The sequence below is a fragment of the Cucumis melo genome, chromosome 8 (genome assembly GCF_025177605.1).
Source record: "Cucumis melo cultivar AY chromosome 8, USDA_Cmelo_AY_1.0, whole genome shotgun sequence".
In the NCBI taxonomy this organism is placed as follows: Eukaryota; Viridiplantae; Streptophyta; class Magnoliopsida; order Cucurbitales; family Cucurbitaceae; genus Cucumis; species Cucumis melo.
This window is the reverse complement of record NC_066864.1, coordinates 39,597-66,576: the sequence shown is the minus strand read 5'-3', so window position 1 is coordinate 66,576 and position 26,980 is coordinate 39,597. Positions and strand designations below refer to the sequence as shown.

At 34.8% G+C, this 26,980-nt stretch overlaps 4 protein-coding genes across 7 annotated transcripts; 1 reads left to right on the top strand and 3 right to left on the bottom strand.

The window, feature by feature from the left end:
* Positions 1-498: 498 nt before the first annotated feature.
* On the bottom strand, positions 499-1,602 carry LOC103484232 (uncharacterized). The gene has a single exon (XM_008441196.3). The coding sequence runs from the start codon at positions 1,465-1,467 to the stop codon at positions 733-735; it is 735 nt and encodes a 244-aa protein (XP_008439418.1). The 5' UTR covers positions 1,468-1,602; the 3' UTR covers positions 499-732.
* A 140-nt stretch (positions 1,603-1,742) lies between these two features.
* Positions 1,743-5,182, bottom strand: LOC103484231 (ycf3-interacting protein 1, chloroplastic). Of its 3 annotated transcripts, XM_051088477.1 has the most exons (7): positions 4,817-5,181; positions 4,690-4,734; positions 4,170-4,283; positions 3,541-3,621; positions 2,291-2,455; positions 2,152-2,187; positions 1,743-2,078 (listed from the first exon to the last, which is right to left on the bottom strand). In XM_051088477.1, exons 1-7 carry the CDS (start codon positions 5,084-5,086, stop codon positions 2,076-2,078), a joined length of 714 nt encoding a protein of 237 aa, XP_050944434.1. In that variant the 5' UTR covers positions 5,087-5,181; the 3' UTR covers positions 1,743-2,075. The 3 variants fall into 3 exon arrangements, with proteins under 3 accessions (XP_050944434.1, XP_008439416.1, XP_008439415.1); XM_008441194.3 differs by lacking the exon at positions 2,152-2,187 and having other exon boundaries at positions 2,256-2,455; positions 4,817-5,182; XM_008441193.3 differs by having other exon boundaries at positions 1,743-2,187; positions 4,817-5,180.
* Positions 5,183-7,196: 2,014 nt separating this feature from the next.
* Positions 7,197-13,556, top strand: LOC103484229 (DNA replication licensing factor MCM6). 2 transcript variants are annotated; one of them, XM_008441192.3, is made up of 18 exons: positions 7,197-7,436; positions 7,511-7,663; positions 7,764-7,889; positions 8,085-8,247; positions 8,395-8,588; positions 8,837-9,032; positions 9,119-9,193; positions 9,565-9,794; positions 10,552-10,666; positions 10,980-11,054; positions 11,140-11,280; positions 11,507-11,710; positions 11,806-11,967; positions 12,042-12,097; positions 12,226-12,368; positions 12,467-12,586; positions 12,825-12,955; positions 13,034-13,556. In XM_008441192.3, the coding sequence occupies exons 1-18, from the start codon at positions 7,354-7,356 to the stop codon at positions 13,172-13,174; spliced, it is 2,508 nt and encodes an 835-aa protein (XP_008439414.1). In that variant the 5' UTR covers positions 7,197-7,353; the 3' UTR covers positions 13,175-13,556. The 2 variants fall into 2 exon arrangements, with proteins under 2 accessions (XP_008439414.1, XP_008439413.1); XM_008441191.3 differs by having other exon boundaries at positions 12,455-12,586.
* A 2,800-nt stretch (positions 13,557-16,356) lies between these two features.
* Positions 16,357-25,565, bottom strand: LOC103484228 (actin-related protein 2/3 complex subunit 2A). Its single transcript, XM_008441190.3, has 9 exons — positions 25,272-25,565; positions 24,702-24,768; positions 24,410-24,617; positions 22,032-22,201; positions 21,485-21,562; positions 21,116-21,248; positions 20,950-21,041; positions 17,879-17,935; positions 16,357-16,564 (listed from the first exon to the last, which is right to left on the bottom strand). Exons 1-9 carry the CDS (start codon positions 25,331-25,333, stop codon positions 16,469-16,471), a joined length of 963 nt encoding a protein of 320 aa, XP_008439412.1. The 5' UTR covers positions 25,334-25,565; the 3' UTR covers positions 16,357-16,468.
* Positions 25,566-26,980: the final 1,415 nt, after the last annotated feature.

Below are 26,980 nucleotides of genomic sequence, written 5' to 3'. Positions count from 1 at the left end.
CAATATCAAAAGTTAACCTTGTGGTAAAATTATCTTCTAATTTAGCGGTGAAATTTCCTTTCAACCTTCACTAAACCTAAGTTTAAGTATAAAATGTATGAATCTACTATTGTATACAAGTGATAGTTCATAAGTGCTTATCTAGCGGAATTATGGTTAAGCACCTTCTTTCATAATCAAACACTTAACTTTCTCTTAATTTCTACATTCTCTCTACATCTGTGTTGCTTATCCTTTAAATTACCCAATCCAACTACTTAAATGCGGTATGTATTTTCACTTCATTTTTTCTCTTTAAATCCTTTTTTTGTTTGTTTGTTTGTTTCTTTTAATTAAGTTTTGGTATTAAGTATGATGAAAAAAAAAGTTAGACAAAAAATTGAATGTCAATCGAAATAGTTTATTTTAGAAAGAAAGAAAAAAAAGAGTGAAGAGAAGTTAAATCATTAAATCTCGAGCAAAAGGGAATCTCAACAACAAGAATAAAATAATAGTAGATGGCCTGGAAGAGTAAGACAATTGAATTATTGGTGAGCGTCAAACTGAGGTGTGTCCTTTATTTAACAAACTTTGATTTGAAGATTTGGAAAAAGAAACGAACATCACAACGCAAACGTTGGTTGTGCATTCATAGGGGACAATTTTGACCCAGTTGATTTTTGGTTGGCGCCACTTAACCACATTTTTGAAGCAGAAGAAAGAGATGAAGGTGGATGGACGGAGTGAATTAAGTCACAGAATGATAGTGTGAGCTTCCAAAAGAGCATTGAACTCTTGTCTAGCTTTGCGCAAGCGTGGGGTAATGATGCATGGGGATGCAGCTCCTGATTCATCCGCCAATTTCGGTTTGTTCCAAACTCCCTCCTTCCCATCAAATACAAAAGCTGCCCCTACTGGTGATTGACTCTGTGCACTCACGCTGTTCCTTATCAATTCCATTGGCAGATCAAAATAAAGACTACCCGACTCCCCCTCTTCATGAACCACCATCCCTGACGAAGCCCACGACCCACATTCGAATTTTTGCAAAGAAACTCTCCTCGATATGGATATGGATATACACTCACCTTCCTCTGCCTCTTCCTTTTTCTCTTCCTTCCCTTTCATTCTCCCTTTCCCAACCTTAAACCCCAACACTGGTAACAACAAGCATAGCGCCCCACATTTGAAGCGCCTCCCTTTCCCCTCCTCTGTTTTGTGCTTATCCCCTCCCTCCCATGCCATTATTTTGTTCTCAATAAGCCCATGCGGCGCTGCCTTCCCTCTTCCGTCACCACAGGATTTGCTCCGATTCAGCCCATCACGGACTTTCTTTTTTCCTATCAGCCGAGGGGATGAATAGCCCGAGTTCGGGGCACTCAATTGCCTTGACACCCCAACAACCACATCCTCAACAAATTCGTACCTTCTGCTAGAGGGCACAACAGATAAAGGCACTATTCCATCGCTGGCATACTGCAGTTTCATCAATACTGTTTGTTGTCTTCCAATGAAATGAACCCTTTTAAACTACAACCTTACAGACGTGGCGACCAGTTTGTTTAGTAATGATTTGCATGTTCTGCCCCAAATTCAATATTATAACATATCATACAACATCTCAGCAGGGTCTATTCTTTTCTTTTATTTTTCTTTTTTAATTCCATCATGGTTGACTCTTGGCTTGAATATAATATGCAAGCATCCTAGTTCTTCTTAGATTTTATGTTCTTTTTCACACACACAACAAAAGCCTGGAAAGATGAAAGTTCAACGGTTGAAGTTCTAAAAAATGCATCAAAACATTTTGTGAAAAGTACAGGACTCCCATACCACTCACTCCGGCTCTGCCCACCAATCTATGGCAATGCAACAAATGGGGTATTAGAAGCACTCTTAATAGTTGCCAGAAGAACAACAAATGGGGTATTGAAGGACGTGTTTCGGCATTCAATACTTGCCATCTCATAAATTCATCAAGAACTCATTCTGGCCCTTACATGAAATTGAATGCATTACAAACTCGATAGGTCATAGACCACCATCACAGCCACCAATCGTCAGCCACGTCTACTGCCACCAATCGTCAGCCACGTCTACTGCCACATAGAAGAAGCACTATTGAAGAGAATTGTAGAAAAGGATTAGAACTACTGAGATGCCAATTATCACCGGAAACGCTGTCACTATGTACAGTGCTCCATATCCCTGCATCAATTCAATTTTAATTTCCTCATCAGCAATTGTGATATCATGCAAATGTTTTTCTCACTTACCATCGACTAAAGAATGAGGGACAAAGAAAGCAAACCACAGCGGCGGGCACTTCTGGGTCATCACCCAAGTCGGCATCTTCAATCTCAGCTGCAGTGTCCCAATCGATGTTTAGTCTCTTTGCTGCCTCTCGAGGATTCACACCAGTGTCTGTGGCTTTTGCATACAACGATTTACTGCGTCTCTTCTTGGGTGCCTCAGCCTACACGTAAGAACACCACAATCAGCAACCTAAATTTAACATACAAGTGTGTATGCAGCATCTGATAGAACCTTATAATTTGACAAAATCACAGAAACGTCGTGGAGAGAAAGAAAAGCAAGGATATAAGAGAAATGTCAAGAAAATCAAAGAAAATCAAAGTGGAGCGAAAACCATGCCGATTGACCCTTGTCAGATGATAATATAAACACGGCAGAAATAAAAAGCTCGGCGATTTGTTTCAACCAGAAATTTATTTCCATATTTGGAAAGAGGACAAGAGCACACCATTTCCCATGCCAACAATTACATAACAATAATTAGTACTTTGTTTAAACTATTATTCAATCCGTAAGTTAATGAAAGCTTATGCAGTTTTTGCTAAGCATAAAGGCAGACTCGTGCATATAAGACAGAAATCCGTTTAATAATTTTGATCCTATGATGTTAAACTAACATCACGAAGAAATAATTCCAAGCAAAAGCTATTCCTCACATATTTCTCTGAGAAAATTCGCTCTTAGTTCTGAATGAGGCTTGGTAATAATCGGAATTGTTTGAAGTGTCATGGGGCAAAAATCTGCCAGAAGCTTTTGCTCATAATCAAAATATCCTAAGATATCCAAAAATCTGCCCCACGGTATTACTCTTTTGTTATTGTCTATTATCCATCTACATCTCCTCTTCTATCCAATAGTCGCAATCTCCATTGATCATATATTTAGGTTGTCTCTCTTCATCTAGCTAGATATCCAAATACAGTGGCAATAACTGAAACCTTGGACGATCAGAATAGGTAATAGAACAACAAAACTACGGTGTTTAGAGCCAAGACAATAATAAATAATCAGAAGATTCATCAGTCTGGCTTTTAGTTTAAAAACAATTTAGCACCATCATAAATCTATATCTAATCACCAAAAAAATCGCAATTAGTGCTTTGCCTCTCATCAGGATACACTATTATGTTAGCAGTGGAAGTGCAAGTAGTATATCCTCGAATCTAATAAAAATAGGATTTTACCATATCAGGTCAGGCGTGGAATTTCAAAATCATCAAAACCTGAAGAAATAACAAATAATACCTCCAAATTGGGCCATTTGGTCATCTCTTCAGCTAGCATTTGGAGAGCCACTCGATTTTTTGGGAACTTTCCTTCATTGACCTAATAGAATAGCAAATGAAAGTGAATACTAATAGTATACAAGAATGCTAAACTTAACATACAGAATCTACTTCTACATTTTTCTTTCTGTTCTGCCACATGCCCTTCTTCATATGTCTGTATTAGTTATATCACAGAGAATTAACTACGTCGGGGTGAGCATTCAGTGCAACAATTGGAGGGGTAATATGCAGGGCATCAAGGGTATACATGTTGGCACGCAATTAGAGAAGGGACTTTTCTTCTCTGGCCAAATAGAATAAGATTATCGCTTTATTTTTTATAAATGTAGTTTGAACTTGGTAAGATAGGCAGATGTCGGCAGCCAAGAGGCACATCAATTGTAATACATTTCAATTTCACCTCAGAAGAAGCTGTCTACAATTGCATGAAATACTTTTAAGAATCCACTGCCTCGTGTTTCCAATTTTCCCTAGCTACATATAAAGGCTTATTTGAGATCAAGATTGCAGACGTCACAGGTATGTGGCTGGAAATTGTGAACCTTATCATCAAATGTTAAATTTTGAGAAACTAAAATTTCTCACTTCTTCGAGAGTGGCGGCTAAATCATCCCTTGTTGGGGCGTCATCCTCGTCAATTCCAAGTAATCTCCGGCGTTCAACTTCCCGGGGGTCTTCAATCATTACGGTAAGTTTAACCTACTAAATTAAAGAAAACGAAATGAAGAGAGGAATGAGGTGAATAAGCACAAAGAGTAAAAGACAAAAAGAAAAAACGAAAGTAGTGCAGAATGAGCTATCTATCGAGAATTTCAACGGCGGGGGAAAAGCAAAGAAACAAGCACCAGAGTCCACAGATATAGCAGTGAAGCATGCGTTAATTCCAAGAGAAGGGAAAGGAGTTGTATGCGAGACTTGAGTCCATGCCCAAATTCTATCATTAGAAAGCAGAGAGAGAAGATACGACAAACATAGGAAGAGAGGTGGTGCAGAAGAAATTGAACGAAAGGTTAATTCAACAGGGAGGAAATTAATTACAAACTCCGTTGGAACGCCAGGGATGCGAAAGAGTTAAAATTGTATAAAACAGAAACTGAGGTGTCACCTCGTTAAAGAGCATGTCTCTGTTTTTCTTGAGAAGCTCGAGTACCTGGAGGAGGCAGTCAGGAAAGGGCTGTTAAGAAATCTGAAGGAAGAAGAACGGGATAACGTAAAAGAAAGAGACAGCAGACCCTTCGAATCTGATGAATGTATTCTAGGGCTTGGGCGTCAGGCTGTTCATCTGTGGTGGACGATGATTGACGGAACTGGGTATCTTCCTTGCCAACGCAGGCCAGAGAGCGTCGATTGCGGCTAGAGGGAACTAGGAGACGATGGTGAGGGCCATGACTGGGAAGGGGAAGTTGGCGGAAGCGACGATAAACTTCGTAGTTGTGTTCGATGGACGAAGAAGGGGAAGGGGAGAGGGAGAAGTGGCGGAGTTGAAGAGCCATCACTGCCATTATTCTCAGCTGGTTATAGAGATTAATTGAGCAGACGTTCAGATAGCATTTTAGGCCACCAAACCGAATGCCGTTTTCAGCGTTCCACCCCCATACAGTAAGAAACGTCTTCTATTTTCGTCTATTTCCGTTATTTCATTTACTAGGGCGATTATTAACCTGTTAATAAATAATTAAGCGTCCTTTTTGTTTCCTTAAACTTTCAAAACTTGTTTATTTTAATCCCTGATAAGTTCCTATTAACTATTTGACAAAATTAGAAGATGGTTGTATTTTCCAATAATGCTAAACTAAAAATTATTTCAATTGATTTTGGTGTCTTTTCCTTTAGACTCGTTCAGTAAAATCTCATAAAACTATAACTTGATCAAACGTAAAAAAAAAAAAAAAAAAAAAAAAAAAAACAAAAACAAAAAAAAAAAAATATCTCAATTAATAAAAAAAATTACCAAACTTGAGGGAACACTCAAAGCTAACGGATAATGACCAAAGATACAACCTTTTAAAATAAATTATAGCTAACTATATGTTTAACCACTTGTTTAAAATAGGTTTTTTTTTTTCTAGATAACATAATCAAAATATAATAACATTTAAATCTAAACAAAACTATACATTTTTTAAACTATTAGAGGTTTTTTTTTTTTTTTTTTTAATGAGGGGTGGAATAACAAGGAGTAAAATGTAAATAGTTGCGAAGTTATATCTATTTGTGTGGGTCGTAAAGTGTATCTGAGTGCCATAAGGAACCCATCACAAAAAGCATGTGCTTCAAGTACTTTTATCTGTTTGCAACAAAGGATATAATCTATGCTATTAAGGCAACGAGTACTTTTGTCTATTTGCAACAAATGATATAATACATGCTACTAAGGCAACGAGTACTTTAGTCTATTTGCAACAAAGGATATAACACATGCTACTAAGGCAAACTCGTCCCAAATAATCACGAATCACTTGACCAATACCCCATCGAGAGAGATTGGGTTTCAGGTGCATTTTATATTGTTTTTCCTTCTTACCGTGAGATAATTGTTGCAACTATATTTAAAGACGTATATGCTCCAAGGATAAATAAAGTACAAAAAATGCAATAAATCGTGTTATTGTTATTGATAGATTCAAATAGTAACATCCCATTGTCTCATTTTTTTTCCTTGTTTGTTGTTACTAAGTTGCCTTGGTTACTTTTGAGCTATGTCCGTCCCATAGCTGTGTCATTCAATTAAAAACTAATTACAATGAGTAGCAATTTTAGAGATGTGTATATAACATTTTGAAAAAATTGTAAGTTTATTTGCGATAAACATCTATTAGTGATAGTTTGTAATATAGTTTATCAGCAATAGCCTTTTAAAATTGTTCCTATAGCAATTGACTTTTTAAAATGTTGCTATACACATATACATGTTAACCAGTAAACAACGCCTGCGATGCACTTGAAAATAACACACGGAAAAATTATAGTTTTAATTTAACTTTATAAAATTAAAACAATTTAAATGAGACAATTACTTGAAGATAAAATTCTAAAATTTTGAAAAAAATTATAACAAGATGCAAAGTTAAGGAAGTGTAACTTGAAACTGACCCTAAACATTAAAACTATGTGAAAGACAAAAGAAAGTTATAATGAAAGGGTATAATAATACTAAAATATTTATCCATATTTCGAATTAAGGTTGAAAATTTTGATTTTTTGCGGGCTGAGTTGGGTCTCGAGTTGTAGGGTTGAAAAATTAAACCCAACCAAAATTAATATATATATATATACTTATATTATATTTATATGTATGTATGTAAACTTTCGATTAATTGATTTTTGAAATTTTGAATGTACAACAATTTTAAACTTTTCTAAATATTAGAATTTAGGAAAAAAAAAATATGACAAACTAATAAAAAAAAATATGATTTGATTCGAGTTAGGTTGTAAAGTTAATTTGAGTTATTCGGGTTGCCAACCCAACTAACCCAGAAAAATATTGGGTTGGGATGCCTCCCAACCCGACCCATTTACACCCAATTAGGGATCGAATACACAATGGGCCATCGTAGATCAACAGTATGGGCCAGCCCAGCCCAGCCCAGGGAGAACCTGCCTATATAACCCCCTTCTGTCCTTCCCTTGCTTTTTGGCGGGAAACCGAGACATTTGGGCGCCAAAGTCGAACGCAATTCGACTGCAAACCCTTACCGCACTCTCCACTCACAATACCTCAACACAATTTTAGCCATTTCAATTCTCCTGCAACAGACGAACAGTTATGGAGAGCCATGGAGCTAGTAGTTATTTCGTCGACGAGAAGGCTGTTCTTGTTGAGAACATTTTCTTCGACTTCCTTAAAAGGTTAGTTGAATATTTCTCATGCACTTCAACTTTTCGATCCCCCGTCCCTCACCAACCATTGCATTTCTTTTCAGTTTTCGCATCAATGGGAACTCTGGTGACCCTTACTACGAGGCAGAGGTAGAAGCGATGATGGGTGGCGAATCTAACACCATGTTCATTGATTTCGCTCACCTCATGGGCTCCAATAATCTTCTTAACATTGCAATCGCCGACGAATACCTGAGGTTTTGCTTTGCTTTTCATTTTCAATTTTCTACCTACTGCATCGCCCACGGCCTCCGTGATTATCCCGTTACACGACTGTCTTCTTCCTTGAATCGACAGGTTTGAACCATACCTGAAAAACGCTTGTAAGCGATTCGTAATGGAGCAGAATCCTTCTTTCGTCGCTGACGATAACCCCTTCAAGGACATAAATGTTGCTTTCTGTAACATTCCTGTTTCTAGGAGGTACCTCCGGCCCCTAGTCTTAGTATTCCTTTTTTTCTTTATTAAAAAAAAAAAGAACGAAAACGAAAATCTATTAATGTTCTTGACGACAATAGCTTTCCCAACGCACAAATCTCTAAACTCGACGAGCATCATGGAAAACTTGTTAAAACGATCATTAATTGGTGTCTGATTGCATCGTACTCCCAACAATAGGTTGAGAGAATTGACTACTGCAGAGATTGGGAAATTAGTATCCGTGACAGGAGTGGTGACGCGGACAAGCGAGGTCCGACCAGAGCTTCTACAGGGGACCTTCAAGTGCTTAGAATGTGGAAATGTCATAAAGAATGTCGAACAACAATTTAAGTACACCGAGGTCTGTTCTTGCAAGTTAACAAATTTCCATTATTTTCACGCAGACGTTACAGTTTATACTTCATATTATCTTTCAAATATTGTCACTCAGTACTCGGGCAAACATTGGCAGACATGTATTGACTATTTTTTTTTAAATAAATTATAGCCAACAATATGTATGAACCCAACCTGTTCGAATAGAACAAAATGGGCATTACTTCGGCAAGAGAGTAAATTCGCTGATTGGCAGAGGGTGCGAATGCAAGAGACTTCAGAGGAGATTCCAGCTGGCTCTCTTCCACGATCTTTGGATGTTATTCTCCGCCATGAAATGGTTGAACGAGCTAGGGCTGGAGACACGTAAGAATAGCTATCTTGTCTCTTGCATTTATTTTCCTTAGGTTCCGAGTTGTTTACAGGGTTAAGTTCCAACATTTATTAGCAGAAATCTGATGTATGTAAGAGACATTCTTAAGCTTGAAAACTCCTAACTTTCTTGGCATTCTCTTTATTCAAATTCTATCAATACTTACAAGTTATAAGAGCGTGACACTGTAACCTCCATACAGTAATTTTATTTATGTCTCTTCTGCCATTCATTCATTTAGGGTAATCTTTGCGGGTACAGTAGTTGTCATACCAGATATATTAGCACTAGCCTCTCCGGGAGAAAGAGCAGAATGTCGTCGAGAAGCTTCAGAGCGAAGAAACTCTGCAGTTGGACATGAAGGAATGAGGGGGTTACGAGCACTAGGAGTGAGGGACCTGTCCTATCGCCTGGCCTTTATTGCCAATTCAGTTCAGGCAAGCCCTTGGTCCTTTTTAATTGTCAATTATTAACTTGGATTGGGAGCCTTTTATTATTAAACTCTTATCGTTGCTTTATCCAGGTTTTAGATGGCAGAAGGAATTTTGACATCAGAAATAGGAAAAAGGATGCGGATGAAGACAACCAACAGTTTACCGTTAGTTTTCCAATATCTAGTTTTAATTTTTCCTATTTGTCTACATTAGGTATTTTACTTGAAAAATTCAGATTATATTATTAGGATGTAGGTAACCACTTCTTCAACTTTATTGTCAGTGATAGCTTATATTGAACTAAACTACTATAATCGAACAATATGTAGTTGCGCTGAATCTTTATTTTTACTTGTGTGTGTGGGTGGGTGGGGTGAATAAAGGTAGATAGAACTTAAATTTAGATATTGGTCTTTTTTTTAATAGTTAGTTTGTAATAGGTCTGCTATATAATAAAAGGTTAAACGTTTTAAAATTCTCCAGCATATGCTGGCCAAGAATTTCTAAACTTTGATTTAAATAACAAAATTTTCAGACTGGAGAGCTGGATGACATTCAAAGGATGAGGAATACACCTGACTTTTTCAACAGACTTGTTGATAGCATTGCACCTGCAGTCTTTGGCCATCAAGATATCAAGCGAGCAATCTTGCTGATGCTGTTAGGTGGTGTCCACAAGTTAACTCACGAAGGCATTAACCTTCGAGGTGACATCAACGTCTGTATAGTAGGAGATCCAAGCTGTGCAAAATCTCAGTTTCTTAAGTAAGTTTTCATATTTTTTCCTTATCCCGTTTTGGTTCATAGTTTAAACTTTAAACTTCTCAACAACTCTGTAGAGTTTTGGATGCGTATGACTTATGAGGTGTGCTTTTTCCAAAGTAAATGGTGCTTCAGAAATTTCTGTTTGGCTTTTTGATGTTTGGACTAGGTGAATAGTCCATCCATAAAGTGAGCGTTACAGTCAATAGTTCAGGGTTTTATGATTTACGGCTGTGGATGTTCACTTTTCTCACAGTGTCATTGCTTTAAAAAATGAAGCACGAAAAGGGCCATGTCCTCACGCCACCACAGGGCACACCGCACTCATACTTGCAATAGCTTTTTTCCCTTTAGTTTTTTTTATTACATTGCGTGGTGTATGCATCAAAGAACAACCTTTACTCTTTTTTCGCTCTGAGACCTCTAAAGATTATTGTGCTTTATATTGCACCTTATGCTTAAAAACATTACACATAATACTGTTGATCCATAACATTTACTATCGAGAAAGCTTGTTTGAGTATAAATCCATGGCCTAATAGACATCTTAGTTCATTGCTTGCCCATCTGTCACTATACAAATCCTTGTTCAGTTTCTAGCATTTTTATTTATTTATTATTACCATTATTTTTTTTCTCCATATCTCTGAAGTCAACATTTAACCACTCAGTAGGCTAGTTCTCCACACAATAAATTGCATGTCTTTTTCCATTCAAGAAGTTTATCAAACAGACCTTAATTCATGACTGCTTTCTGCAGGTATACTTCAGGTATTGTGCCAAGATCAGTTTACACATCTGGAAAGTCCTCTTCTGCTGCTGGATTGACTGCAACTGTAGCCAAAGAACCAGAAACTGGGGAATTTTGTATTGAGGTAGCATTTTATTTGATATTCATCATCACACAGGTAGCTTAGTATTTTGTGAGTTTTGGTCAGATGGTGGTACCTGTAATAGGCTGACTACAAACAGGAGAGAAATTTTCCTAATGTCAAGTTTAAGATTCATCTCATCCCATTTCATAGTTCTAATAGAAAGTCATTTTTACTACAATCTGTCTCATCTTGTTGGATGCACCATATACAATGCCAGGACTCTTAGCACAAACTGCCAACTAATGCATATAACCATTTGATTGAAGTGAAAAAATTTCTGTAGTTCCCTTGATGCTTTCTAATTTTATTGCAGGCCGGTGCCTTGATGCTTGCTGACAATGGTATTTGCTGTATTGATGAATTTGACAAAATGGACATCAGGGATCAGGTAACTTGCTATATATTTTGTTAATGTTTTAATGCTGCATCTCATGCGTTTTCTCGATCAATTTGACTTGCAAATGCTATTGAAGGTTGCAATTCATGAAGCTATGGAGCAGCAGACCATAAGCATAACAAAAGCCGGAATACAGGCAACACTAAATGCTAGAACATCAATCCTCGCTGCTGCTAATCCTACAGGAGGGCGCTATGACAAGTCTAAACCACTCAAGGTGAGAATGTCTGCCATCTATAATAGAAATTTCATGGAAGGAGTACTATTGTAGATAAATACTATTGCTCATGCTTATGGTTCTTGTTGGTAAGAGATTGTCAACTTGGTGCTGAGTTTTCAGATAAAATCTAAAATTGATAGTGTGAAATTTCTAAAATAGATTCTTGATTTGATATAAAGTCATCATTCATCTATCTCATCAATGTGCTTTTCTATTTTTACAGTATAATGTTGCTCTGCCTCCTGCTATTCTCTCAAGGTTTGACCTCGTCTACGTGATGATAGATGATCCAGATGATCAAACGGACTACCATATTGCACACCACATTGTGAGAGTGCACCAGAAGCATGAAGATGCTCTTGCTCCTGCATTTACTACTGCAGAGTTGAAGCGTTACATTGCATATGCAAAAACTCTAAAACCAAAGGTCTCTCCTGTGTGCACTCATTTTTTTCTTCCTATTTTTCTTGGAGCTTGTTCTTTATCCTTTGAACCTCCGTTGATGGAGTTCAAATAATGCAGTTAAGTTTAGAAGCCAGAAAGGTATTGGTGGACTCTTATGTTGCTCTTCGCAGAGGAGATACAACTCCTGGATGTAGGGTTGCCTATCGCATGACAGTCAGGCAGCTTGAGGCATTAATAAGGTTGTCTGAAGCAATTGCTCGTAGTTATTTGGAGACTCTGGTGAGTCCTTTTCGAGAATTTTGTTTAAATTAGATTAACAGTTTTGGAACTTTTCTTGAGAACTGCTTTTACAGGTTCAACCGCGTCATGTTCGTTTAGCAGTGACTTTACTGAAAACTTCAATAATCAGGCAAGTATCCGGAAAAACTCCAAAGATTTCCTGTCAATGCACATTTTTCTCCAACTCGGACGGTTTTTTGTATTGTAATTCATTTATCTCAAAAACAAAAATAATTTTTAAGCAAAAATGTCTTGCAGTGTGGAATCTAGCGAGATTGACCTATCTGAATTTCAAGAAGAAACTAGTGGAGGTGGAGATGGTGATAATAATGCCGATGGGCGTAATCAGGTTGATGCTGAACCTAGGAATGATGCAACAGAGGCAACTACTGGAAATGGTGGTGAGTTTTTTATGATCATATTCACTATAATCTCTGCACCTTTCCTATAGATAAACCTCATCGTGGATTGGATTGTGATGGTGTAGAAATGGGTTCAGGTTCTGGAAATAGTCAACATAGGAAGGAGAAACTTCTCGTGAGTGATGAATATTTTCAGAGAGTTACCCAAGCCCTTGTGATGCGCCTCAGACAGCACGAAGAATATGTGAATCAAGAAGGTAACTGGTGCCTTTCATTTCAGTACGTTCATAGGAAACTCTGGGATATCTCTGATATGCAAAATGGACAATTTATTTGGATATTAGTCAAATTTGACAGACCCTGGATATCTGTTGTTTAGTTGTTGATTTGTTTTTAATTGAAAATAAAGATTTGGAGATCGACCAACAACGTGTCCAGGAATATTCATTATGCCTTTACTGTTATAATTAGTGTTAGAACTTCCGTGTGGTTCAGGACCTGGGCTGGCGGGAATGAGGCAGAGAGACTTAATTGAATGGTATGTGGATCAACAGAACGAAAGAAATAGCTATAGCTCGATGGAGGAGGCAAATAAAGAAATTAAATTAGTTAGAGCTATTATCCAGGTAAACATGTATCTGTGTTGTACTATAATATTATCGACATGTTTCGTGCTAAAGGTTCACATGCCTTTTTTTGTTCAGCATTTGATAGTGCAGGAAGGTCATTTGATAGTCGTAGATGATGGGAGGCCGGTAGATGGCGAGGTTGAAGGCGAACCACCATCAATAAGAATTAGAAACAATAGGATTCTAGCTGTGGCTCCTAATTATGTCGTCGATTGAAGAATCCTGTTTGACAACCTAGTCTACTTTCATGATCTTTGTCAATCGAAATTGCCCAATTCAGCGCACTTGTGAGAGTTGGTCTTCTAAGATCGACCAGAAAGTAATAGTGGATTGATGATGACGTCATGAAGAACTGAATTGACGTTCAAACTGACAGCGTTTTAAGGCTGGGGGCTGCAGAGGTAAATTCTTGTTTTATTGGCGAATGCCGAAGGTTAATTTTAAATATTTTAGACTTCCTTCGATATAGGTTAAGAGAAGTGCCTGATGGATACTTTTTACGTTTTCATGTAACGTTATAACTAACCCAAGTTTGGGGTCGTATAAGCAAGGTGCTATTGTAAAATTTGAATGCGAATGGGAATGGCCAGTGTTGTAATTTTCGATTGTTAACATAAAAGATTGGTAACATATAGGGAAAAAGAACTTTTGAATGTTCGTAAGACAAAGGAAAACAATTTTTGGAATGCGGGGTTAAGATGTTGGGCGTTGAATAATGCGCTCTGGTATGGAGATATAAGGATGGAGAGTACTGGAGGTGCGTAGGTATATCAATAATTTTAAGAGAATTATGGCCAATGTGGCTGTTGCCTGCTGACGTGACAGCAAAGCAACGTTACTGGTTTTGTTTTGCAAGCCATGAGGTGTGTTTAGAGTTTTACATTTAACTGGGTGGAGAATCTCCGATTACACAGAAAATAAGGGAGTGAGAAATCTTTTTCATTGGCAATAGGGAGTCGAGGATTGGGGAATACATTCCCTGATCCTGACCCTGCCCCAAATATTAATATAATTAATATAAATAAATAAATAAATATATTTTTTATTTATTTACTTGTTTAATAATATGTAAAAAGTATTAAAAGAAACCTATTTTGATATTATTCCTTTTGTTTTTTCTCTATTATATTTTTTTATTTTTTTTTCTTAATTTCATTTCTATGTTGGGAGCTTCCCTTAAAAAGTATATGTGTATATTCTACTTTAACTTGTAATTTGTAAACTTTTTTTTAAATATGTTGTAATTGGAGTTTTTGTTAAAATACTTATGAATTGATTTTTGATTTTTTTTTTATGGATGAATTTTTGTTTTTATCAACAACGAGCATTTGACATTTTGAATGGTTTTAAATAAGATAATTGATAATATTCTATTGAAAATAAAACAAAATTGAAAATGTATATACCTTTCAAGTAAATGTGTATTAGAAAATGAGATTAATGTTAAAAAAAAACAAAATTGTAAATATTTATTTGCGGAGAATTTGATCCTTGTAGGGAATCTTTGCCCCGTTCCCTATGGGAAAAACAGTGGGGATGAAGAATGGTATAAGAGGCGGGGACGGGGATGGGGAGTGACATCTTTGGCTCTGCTCCATTTTGTGATGAGTCGTAAAGATTTGAATTATGAGATACTCTGAATCTATAGTATATATAAAAGTTTTAATGTGGATCTCTATTATATTTTTAAGTTTAATTTTGTATTCCAAATCATTTATTGGTTTTATGGTAAATTCATTTTTAATTTCGGTTTATTTTGATGTAATTAGTTATTGAATTCATTCTCTTATTATTTTTTGAATTAATTATACTTAATGAAATTAAAGTGATTTTTCATTTATATTTTAGAAATTAATTAAACACTAAATATCTTATAAAATTATTCATATTTCCTTATCTCATATTATTTATTTTGTATCTCTTTCATCATTTTAAATTTTGTTTTTCTTTTCAAATTTTTGAATATAAGTATTCTTTTTTTTTCTATTCATGTTCACATGTGACAATAAAAAGTTAAGATGCAAAGAAAAAATCAAATCATGTTTTTTATTCTCTTTTAATTTTTTTTCTTAATTTTATTTTGTTCTATATTTTTTATATAAAAAATATGTTTTTGTATATTCCTTCATTTATAGATTTTGCGATACCTAAGAACAAGCAATCGACCCAATAAAAAAGATGCAAAGAAATTGACGAGGATTAAAAAATGAAGAATGTAAAAATGGGGAGACTAAAGAGAGAATTATCAGAAGCGTGTGCCAACGAACTAGGTTTTTTTTTTCTTTTGTATTATTGCTTTGTAATTAAGTATGCTTTGATGTAAAGATATAAGATATGCTTACTACTATAGTATATTATGGATCTACAATTGATGAATCTAAAGAAAAAAATTGTCTCTCTACTTGTATTATTTCAATATATATTTTGATTTAAACTTAATTATTCATTTCAAAGCAATAACTAATCATAATTCTTTGAAAATTTGTTATACTTCTTGAATAGGTTGAAATATAAAAATATAGAGTTAGCACAAATGTCCAATTAATAATTAAGTCATTGTCGTCCAAAATTTCAATCCATATGTAATTGATACGATATAAAAAAACCTTACTCATCGATCTAAGATTCAATGGATCGTCTCATAGTCATACTATTAAATTCTTTATATTTTTTAGTTCATTTGATTTATACGTGTATAACAAATCTTAAACAAAAAAAAGATCTCAAGAACTGAAAAATATATTTCTAAAAATTATGAATAGATAAATATAGCTTTATATTTTTGTGTAATTAATTAATAAATACAGGTATTACCAACTAGTTTAATTTAATGGAGAGTATACATAAAATAAATTTTAAAATAAATAAAAAATTAAACATCTTTCAATACAGTAAAAAATTAAAACTATTTATGGTAGCAAAATCCATTAATTTCTTTTTGCTTTTGTAAAACAGTTTTTTTTTCTATCGTAAGAATTTCTCTAAATAATTATCATTATTTAAATGAAAGTGATCTTTTGAAAAGAATATTTTTTCTAGACAATCCAGACAATGCTCTAATTCAAGTTTTTAGGTTGAAAGAGGATCAAATTATATGTTAAAAAAATCTTTTCTATTTGCAAAAAATGATATTTAATATAACATTACTTGCAATAATACCAAAAAAGAAAAATAAAACACAAAAGAGAGGGAGAATTATACTATATAACTTCAGAAATTTGTTATTATCAAATGAGATATTGAGACTTCAAGTTTGACAAGTATAACCTACTGCACAGGCAAACCACCCCCCCCCCCCCCCCCCCCCCCCCCACCAACCATCCCATTACTTTTCCAACAAACATGGAGAAAAATGTAGTGCCTCTCACCTAGCAACTGGTATTGCAAAATTTCCACAATTCTAAGAACGCTTCATGGAATTCAATTTCTTTGTTCTTACTCGGGGGCATATTGCATTAAAATAAATGACAACATAAAATGAAAAATAAAAAGAAAAGCCCTTAAACATCCTCAGCCAGAATTCCCATCACCAACCAACCGTTTGAAGGATCTGCTGTGTGTTTTTCTCCTTGTTTCGATTGCATCAGGCTTTGCACGATCAAGTGCCTACAAGACAAGGACAACGTATGTGTTGCATATAAAGCCTCTGTAGCTAAATCAATGAATACCACATAAAAGTAGCTTTTGATCAAAGATGAGAAATAGACAGGACCAAAAGGAAGGGGGACTGCTTCTGATTATCCAAACTAGTGAGATTGAGACAATAGACGAAATATCTTGGAGAATGAATCACCCCAAAGATGTTAGCTCAGAATATGAAGGAAAAAAAAACATTGGTGTTTTGTTCACGGACTTCATCATAAGTTGGTGTTAAATAACTCAACTTTACTCACTTTGATAATATTCACTATTCAAGTTCCACATTTGTTCATGAACTTAATATTCAAGTTTGTACATTTATAGAGAAATTTAATATATCTCTACATTTATCGAAAAATTCCATTATCACAACTATGCACCTTAAACACAGATTTCCTAACTCAACTTCATAAGTCAACTCAGTGCCCCTAAGACCCTAGACGACATGTTTTGAATCACCAGTTTCATGAGTGAAAGATGGAACTTAAATCAAATAAAGATAGTCCTTTGAATTCAATACAGAAATCCCAAGTTCTAACTACCCCCTACTATGTTTAGCGGTAGTAATTCTTGACAAGCCAAAAACCCTGGTGGAATAGTCTTTACCAGAATACTTAGTTTATAAAGCGTAATGGACCATCGCCCTCCCACTTTCCAGACAATAGATGGAATCAGTCACAATTATTTAAAAAAAAATTAGCATACACGCGGTAGCTGATGCCTTCTAAAACTTTGAACAAAAACAGCTTAACAAATTCATAAATAACTCCATACCAGAAAAAGGAGACAAAGAAAGTGTCATCAATATCTTCTACTGCCCAACAAACATTGCACATTTTGGAATTCAGAAGGTTCAATCGAAATAATGGTTTAATACAAAACTCGCTGAATTCTATCTACAAAAAGTAAACTAGTTCAAATTATTGTCGAGGAAACAATAATTTTCATAGATAAAATGAAAATGTGTGGACTTCAATTAAAAGATATGAAAAACAAAACAAAACACAAAATAATAGAAGGAGAAAAACACAAGCATACATAAGATATATAGGAGATTTCACAACCGAAAAGATTATCACAAAAGTTACAAACTCCTATTTCAAATTGAAAATTTTTTCTTAAACAAGAAGAAGAAGCAAATATCCCATCTACAGCTTAATTGGTTAAGGCATTATCCATTGTCCTAATCTTAGATACTTAGAGTGTTTACCAAATCATAGTTGAACAGAACTCATAAAAGAAACGAAAAGAAAGATGCAAAAATGAGAGCTGTAATACTACCTGAATTAGGGACTCAACACGACGTCGCATCCGTGTGTGCATAAAGCCTTCTGAACACTGTAGAAGATATGAAAGTACTTATTCAGAATCAAATAATGGAGAATTCTCCAATGTAAAACACAGTAAGGGGAACAGTTACTACATTAGGTTTTCAATAATCAAGAACCTACTTGACAGTTACCAGCCTAAATATAGTTATATCCAACATAATTTTTCAGGCAAACTTCTCTTATGTTAGAGTCGTTGCCATGCATTCTTGGTGGGAGAATGTGTGAATAAAAAACAAAATAAATAAGTGGAGGCTTGACTTCCAAAACCATTTCCGGTAATTTAAGATTACGATGATTTGCAATAGATAGAAAGATCGATAGTTGATCTTGGATCAAACCATTACAAATAATGGATATGGAGAGTTAATCTAGAATTTCATGCCTTCTCTTGATGTAGCTTCTTCTAGTACTAAGATTGATTGAAGCAGTTTTTTAATAGACTAATGGGGTGAGTTCATTGCAACTTTTCACAACAGAATGAAAGTTGCTCTATTCCTTTTGGAAAGAGAACACACTACGAAGTTATGCCCTGCTATTTTTAAGGTCCGACTACAAATTTAGTTCCAAGAGTTTGGGAACAGCCTTACAATTTGGTACTATGTTTTGATTAAACTTCACAAATTGTCTATAGACTATCTTTTCTGTCCAACCAAAAAAGCCACTTATTTCCTTCTATTGTTAGTTAAGGAATAATTTAAATTTTTCCTGTTTAGAAGTTTCAATTTAGTCTTTATGGTTTTGGCTTAGTCTCAATAAGGTCCCTATGATTTTAATATTTTTTTGATTTAGTCCCTACCCTATCATTCTTTTTTTGAAAAAGGAAACAAGGCTCTTCATCAGAAACAAGGAAAGCTAGAACAAATATATCAACGAGTGCACCTAGACATCTCAACTAGGTTGACACCCCCTTAACACTCTCATCATATCCAAAGAAATGAAACTAAGATGTCCTCGTGCACTCCCTTAGCATTCTAGAACTTCCAATTTTTTACTTTGCTGATTAATCAATGAAAACTTTACATCTTGTTCAAATTTTGTCCCTGCTCCCTGCTAACCTCTGGCTTAATTTATTATGGGTCTTTATCTTGTTTAGAAATTTCCATTCTCTTGTTTGCTACTTTTTGTCTGTATTTTTAGCATCGACCTCTTTTCCATTTGTTATCCGATCAGTCGCCTAGCCAACATTGATTGTCAGTGGAAGACTAGAAAACTCTTGGTGACGCCGATCACAAGAGGGAGTTCTGTCAATTGTGCTCATTGTTGAACAACACACATCTAATCAGGGGGAACCCTTGAAATTCAAAAAAAGAAAGAAGTCATTAAAGATTTTTCAAGATTCTTTAAGAATGGACAACCAAGCGGAGTATAGGCAAGAATCAATTTCACTTCCAACAACAGTGCTGGAATTCTAACTCGAGTGATTTAGAAGAACTCCAACACACTAATTTTGCCCATGCCTAGCTTTCTCAAAGAACCTACCATTGTCCATATTGGAAATTTGATTCTAGTGACTCCAATGACATTTCTTAGACAGTTTGAGATAGAATAAGAAGGCAACAATATTAAAAAAATGCCCAACATTCCACAAACCTATTTTTCAAAAAACCAACGTAAAGATAGAGAGTTAGATGAATTAAAGAATAATCAAGAATGGACTTTTACAACCCAAGAACGTTCAAGACTTGAAATTACTCTTTAGAGTATAAAACACGATCAAATAGGGTTGGTTCAAGAGGATTAATGAATGCATCCTATGCCCACTATGAGATTGAAACATATCCAAGAGCCCAACAAAGTGACTACTTTGATCCCACAGCATTGGAGGAAATTAAGAAAACAACAAAATAAATCCAACGATCATCGGGGAAAATGACTCAACACATCGATCAATTATCAATCAATTCAATTGCAAGAGTACAAGAATGGATGGATTCATATACCGAAGAAAAACAAAGGAACCACGGTTGGAAAATTTTCAAATAGAAAATCTTGAATATAAAATTAAACAAAAACAAGAATTTGAAGATATTAATTTGAAGCGAATGATACAGAAGACATGATTCTTGAAAGATTCTCTTTGGAAGGTGGTTGTAACAATCCTCTACTGAGAGTTTAATTCTTAGATTGCTTAACAAAATACAGTGGGCTCCTTTCAAAAGGGAGTTCTCTCCCGTACAAACTAACAAGATTGCACAGAACATAAGTTCTCCCACCACACAAAAGTAATATATATTATATATAATAGTACACGTCACCCCTCTAACTAGGTGAATACCCCGAACTACCCCTTCTCACATAAGTATGTATGATGGGTGGTCTAACAGTGGTTTTTTTAGTGATTGGTCCTTTGAGTACGATTTTGAATGAGCTTTCCAGGTTCATGGTTGATGGAGATGTTCAGCTTTTGGTAGCTTTAGCAGTGTTGGTTTTTTGTCTCATTTATCTCTTTGATCATAAGATTTTTGTCCAAGATGTAGGAGGTCGGTTTGGTCATACTCCATTGAATAAGTTTATTCCATTCCTTGTTTGCTTCATATATTTTTTTTTCTTTTTAAACCCTGAGGATAAGTTTTCTTTTCAGAGGGATAAAAAAATAGTAGTTAATTGAGTAATTGGGTAATATTCTAGGTTAATTTCTTTTTTACCCCACTTGTAATAAAATTCTATAAATAGGAGTATTCTCCTCTGGTATGAAACAATGTTATCATTCTAATAAAAGATTCACAAATTGGTTCTTGGAAGATTATTCCTTGAGAATATTTAGGCTTTTTCGAAAAGGAGTGAAGGACCATATGAAGGCTGGGAAAGAAAGGTTAGAGCTAGGATAAAAGAGAAGAGGGGAAAGCGTTTTCTTCTCTCTACTATCCAAAGAGTCAAGCTTATTTTGGGCTTGGTTCCAATAGATAACTACTACATGCTAAGCCCAGGCCCAATATTGTATCATAAAGTAAACGTGTTTCATTGTCAACTTAAAGAATCAACATGATGAAGAAAATTGGTTTAGATTAGTAGCAAACAAACCTTAACATGATAACTAACATATGCATGAAATGTTGACAAACTCCAAATAACACGGTCCACCCTTTTTCCCTCTACATGCCGAGTGAAAATTACTGCACTCAATAAAGAGATCATGCAAGTTAGAACAAAGGAAAAATCTAAAACAAGACCTACTTTCAAATATTACCGAAAGTCACAAATCCTGCATTGGCTGATAATGCGTCACTAGGAGCTCCCTTCAATTCTTGAGGAGGTGATAGAGACCATGAACAAGGAGGAGCATTATTAAGTCCAGCAGTTCGTCTTGCTTCAACAAACTCCTGAACAGACAACACAAATTTCACAACTTAGTCAAAGAAATCAACTAATCCTAAACAGTCAGAAGCATAACCTCAGAAGTGCCATCAATAGAATTACAACCATTAGAACATTCTGCTAATGAAATCCGGTCAGCATTATACTCAAATATATGAATCCTACTTATTTCATAAGGAAAGTTAAATGTATCATTTACGGACATCTATTCACTTGATTGGGAGAATCTCATAAATGTTACCTGGAGAAAAGAAGTTGCAAGAGCAATGTCAATAGAATCCTTAAATCTCATCGGAAACACCACAGTTACCTTTTCAGCCTGTTATTACCAAAAATTTAAGCTTATCGGGAAAAAAAAAAGAACGGATCCATCTAAGTCACAGTATGGGTAAATGATAAAATAAACTAAGCAGATACAAGGCGTTGAATATTTCATTTTACATGAGTATAAACCTATACAACACAACAAAACACGGAAGAAACAGCTAGCAAATGCAAGGAATAAAGACAACATTGGATACTAGAAAAGGTAATGCACAAAGACGACAATGTCTTAAATAAAGCTTTATTTCAATTACTTTTCTTCCTTAGGCTTCATTAAACTAAAATTTTTCATATATTAAATTTTGTATTATTATTTTAGGTTTGTTCACCTTGCCTCACTAGAGCATACTCTTATTTTTGCATCTTAGGTTTTGGCTCCCGAGGAATATTCCACCTCAACAATTAAAAAACAACAGTAAATATAGTACCGCATAGTAAAAGCAAGAGCAAAATGATCTTTCTACCTGAGGGACAAGAAAAAATGACTCTTTTGGACGATGTACCAGTGCAACAAGCTTATTGACGTCAGAAGCAACAACCCTTGATCCAAGTTGTTTTAGAATTCCTCTTAATGGAGCACCAAGAACCACTTCCCTAATAGATGCAAGTTTTACCAAAACAGTGTGCCTATTATCTGCAAGAAATTAGTCAAAGAAAGCATCAATAAGCACAAAAACCTGATAACCAGCATGATGCAGACTAGATAGAGTAATTTCTGAATAATTCTTCTAGAAATGTATTGATGAGGAGAAACAGCATCTTAAATAGACTGGAAAATACCGAAGGTAACTACAATAACGGAAAAAAGTTACCAACTCTAACAACAAACTAGCCTTCAAAACTAAAAGACAAAGGCTGAGGAAATACAAAATAAAACCCAAAATAGTTAGAACAATAACTGGAAGTGGTTAGAACAGAAAACCGCTTGGCAACAAGAGCCAAAATCTAACAAGAAAATATTCCAAGATAAAAGATGTCCTCCATCAGACCCTCCCTCAAAAAACAGAACTCGTCCTCGAGTTAAGAAGCCAAAGAAAAAGCGTCCAGAGAATGGTAGGGAGAGATGTCGGCAATGTTGAAGCAAGATCTGATTTGCATGTTCGGAGGTAAATCAACTCGATAGCCATTATCGCCGAGCTTCTCCCAAATAAGAAAGAGACCAACTGACCGTTTTGATGTACACCAAATGAGAGAATTTATTAATGTTTAAAAGTTGTGAAAATAAGAAGACAAGTACTCTATTTATAATTGAAAAGCAAATTAATTCTAATCTGAATTAGTAAAAGGAACTAATCCTAATAGATTAAGGATTTGACCATAATATCCTACTCCTACTATATCATTCTATCCCTCCCAAAAAAAACTCGTCCTCGAGTCTTAAAACGAAAATGAAGGTAAAAATAAAAAAGTAAGCCAATCGAACATTGGAACATCCAACATAAAAAATATCCAATCTTCATGATTGAGCCAATGAATCCAATAACTAATTTGTTAAAAAAATCCTCGATTGTAGAAAGAATGTGCAGAATTTTAAGAAAATGAGGAAAACCTCATTTTGTAAGAATGATCCAATAGGGATCGAGTGTTTTGCACTTCATTAAATTTGTGTATGGGTCGGTCAATACATAAAAGGGAATGAGGTCCAAATTTGAACTAGTTCGGCCATTTGGGTTTGTGTTTTAGGCAGAAAGAGAATAAATACATGGGTCATGGGTCTTTCTGGTAGGGTCTAAAAAAAGGGTAAAAATTTTGCAAGACCAGATGGGTCACTAAAAAGTTGTCGTTTTCTTCTCCTTTGTGCAACTGCAAACGGGTTGCCTACACGCGTTTGAGGATCTTCTTCATCAACCGCACGAGCTTCTTCTTTCTTTTCACAAACGTTGTGTTTTTCATCTTCTTGGTTGGATCTTTTGGTATGGTCACCTCTGCCATGCTGACAAAATACCAAAAACAATTATTCGAGACATGTCATCTTCCCTGTTGTTTCTTAGTCGACTGTAATTAGGTTTTCAAGTTTCTTCAAATCAGTTTGCCCATGGGTCTTCTACTACATCTCCAATGACTTTGATTTCAACATATCTATTTACTGAACTTAGGTTTATGCAGACAACATAATTTCGCCAATTCACAGTTTTGTTTTTCCTTCCGATTTGGGTCACACAACTCCAATTTGAAAATAGTTTTGTAGTTTTCATTTCCACAGACGATTTCTTCATCTTTGTTTATTTTTCTTCCTTGTCAAGTACAAGATGTGCAATCTTGCATTGATTTTGTTTTTCTTCAGTGACTTTTGTTTTGATGCTTAGAATTTCAGAGACGTTTTCTTTCGTTCTTGAAATTTTGTGTGGGTTCCCTGATTTTTCTTCAGCACTTCATGAGGTCTAGACTATCCCACCCAATCACTTGAGGTTTCGACTCTCCAAAATTACTCTTTCCAATATTGTCTAACCATGTCCCTAACTCCCTATATTTATATCTAGATCACCCCTAAGTAACTAGCACGATCCCACTACTAATATTTCTCTTCTAATGCTCTAACATATTACTGACGATTTTTCTCAACTGAGCTCAAGGAAAATCCCTAAACATTAACTTCCCAAACTAGTATATTTTCTGTGAAGGCAGCGGACCCAGGTGCCATGAAGCATAAATAATGATGCATATGACAAATAATGAAAAAATAAAACAACAAGCTTTTCTTTCTGCAATATCCATAACAATTTTCTTTTTGAAAACGAAAAGAATCTTTTTGTTAAGTAGATGAAAAGATATAAATGCTCAAAATACAAGGTACAATATCCATAACAATTTATAATAACCTTAAAAAGGAAACTCAATGAACCTTCATCAAGAGGAAGTTTCGAAAGATTCAATTTTAACGTGAGATTAAAACCATCTCTTGGAGGATCAAGAATCTGTACAAGTATGCCATATGCAGCTTTAATAGCTTCTATAGCTCCAGATGGAAGCCCCCCGCAAAAAACAGTATCTGCAGAAGGGATGGGCAATGATACAGATAGCAGGAAGAGATGGGGGTTCTTCATTGATACCTAAAAAACAATTCAAATCAATCATAGAATATAACAAATTTCAATCAGCTTCAAAATGATGAAAATACAAATAAGAGAACTTGCCTGCACATGGTAACGCACATCATCAAATTCCACCCAGTTGTAATCCACTTCCACTGCTTTTTCAAGACTATAATCAACAAGAAAAATATTGGCCATTTTAGTCAATTAAGCTACATCATCAAGTTTCAGAGTTTTCAATCTTGGTCAGAGTTCAAGGCTGGACATGGGGAATTGACATAGTTCGTGGTGACATTGCATCTAATGAAGAACTTAGTGCCACCAAACTCACAAACAAACAACAAATAATATTGGGAAGTATCCTTCCACAAATTCGGATAGGTGCCTTTAACCCCATCGGACAACCACTCGGAAGAGTGAGATCCATATTTGCTAGTGATAACCTTATGTCAAATGGTATTAGGCTCAGAATCATTTGGCTACAAGGATTGGTTATGAGTCTTCAAGTCCCCAATGTCTAAACCCCTACTGTACCAACCTCCCAACAACATCCCACCTAACAAATGCGACTGTAGATAGATTGTAGAGAGAACTAAGAGGAAGCAAGAAATCGCGGTAGAATAAATATAATAGCCATCAGTTAGAAATGGGTAAGTACGAATAAAAACCTACTTGTGCACCCGACTTAATAAAGTCTGGAGCAGAAATCTGGAGTGGGACTGCAATAGTATCATCGATAGTAGTTTTTTTGGTGACTCTCCCTGCAACCGGGTCTTTCAGATGTAGAATTGCCAAACTGAAGACCGGAATGGAATCTCACAACGTCGTTTGGCTGAAGATTTGTTATCTCCAGTCTCAAGGCCAAACTATGCCCAAATGCGACCGGCCCATCTCCTACCCATAACTCACGCCTCGCCTGGTAACTTCTTTCATTATTATAATACGCATCTTGTATATCATCTAAATCTATGCTTCTTAATAAAAGAGTATATAAAAGGGCTAAGGCCGAGCTTCTTGATCCTTTTAGTATTTGTTGCACGGTTATTTAATCTAATTTCATATTAAAATTATTAAAAAAGTATTTTTTTTATTTTGTTAATTCATTTTTTTTATGAATCTTGAATGTACCGTTATGATATTGTTTTCACTTTTTTTTTCTTTAAGTTTTATAAGTTTCATTATCGTTGCAGATTTTTTGCTTCAAATATCTCTAGGAGGAGATTTTGATATTTATTGTTTCTTTTAAACATATAGGTTCTCAATGATTATTTAATATAACTTTTTATTTTTTCATTTTCAAATGTTCTCGTTCATATTGATTATACTGATTCACACATATTGAAGAGAGTGGAGAAAATCAGACAATGTGCTCGATAGTTTTAAGCAATTTAGTGGTTTTTTATAAGTTTTTTTTTTCACTTTTCAATTTTATTATTTATAAATGAACACTAATAAGTTTAGTTTCGCGATGGTAATTCTTTATTTTTTGTTTTGTTTTTCGATTTTGTTGAAAATATACACCGATTCATATATTTAAGTAAAATAATAATTCGACTTACAAATTGTTTTCAATTTTACGAAAGTTTGTTTATTTCTCTCTTTTTATCTCTGCCTTACGTTTGTCTACTTTTTGTTACCGTTTTTTTTAGCTTTTTATGTTGTTCAAGTAAATAAAAAATCCAATCGAAAAAAAATACACACTATACTGGTTATTTGAGAAAAAAAAATTATATTATCTAAATCTAACATATATTTTTTTAATGCAAATAGAAAATCAAAGACTTCATATCAAAATCTAAACTGTATAAAAGGGACTAAGGTAGACAAATATTTATTTTCCCTTTTTGTCCATTTTTGCATTTTGTCATAGTGTTGTTTGACGTTCCTTTTAGTATTTTGTTGCAGTGTTATTTGAAGTAATTTCATATCTAAATCATTAAATAGAATTGTTTGCATCTATATATTGTGACAAGTTATGATCCTTTTTTTCTTAATTGTATAATGTATGAGCTTTTTAAAATATATATATATATATATATATATATATATATATATATATATATATATATATATATATATATATATATATATATCAATGCAAATCACCTATAAAACAAACCTACAAAATCCTCAAATAAATAAATAAAGTTTACTCGAAAGCTTTGCACACAATACAATGCAATAATGCATTCTATCTATGGCAAACACGAAAAGAACAAATAATCCCCAGCTCACTGACACGTTCCTTAATTTCCACAATAAAAAAAAACGTCAAATAAGACAACAAAATATGTCCACTTATAAAGAGTTGTTGTTTTAAATTTGTTTCAAAAAAGTTAATTTAATTCATAGATTTCAACCATTTTAACCTCAAGTAAGTT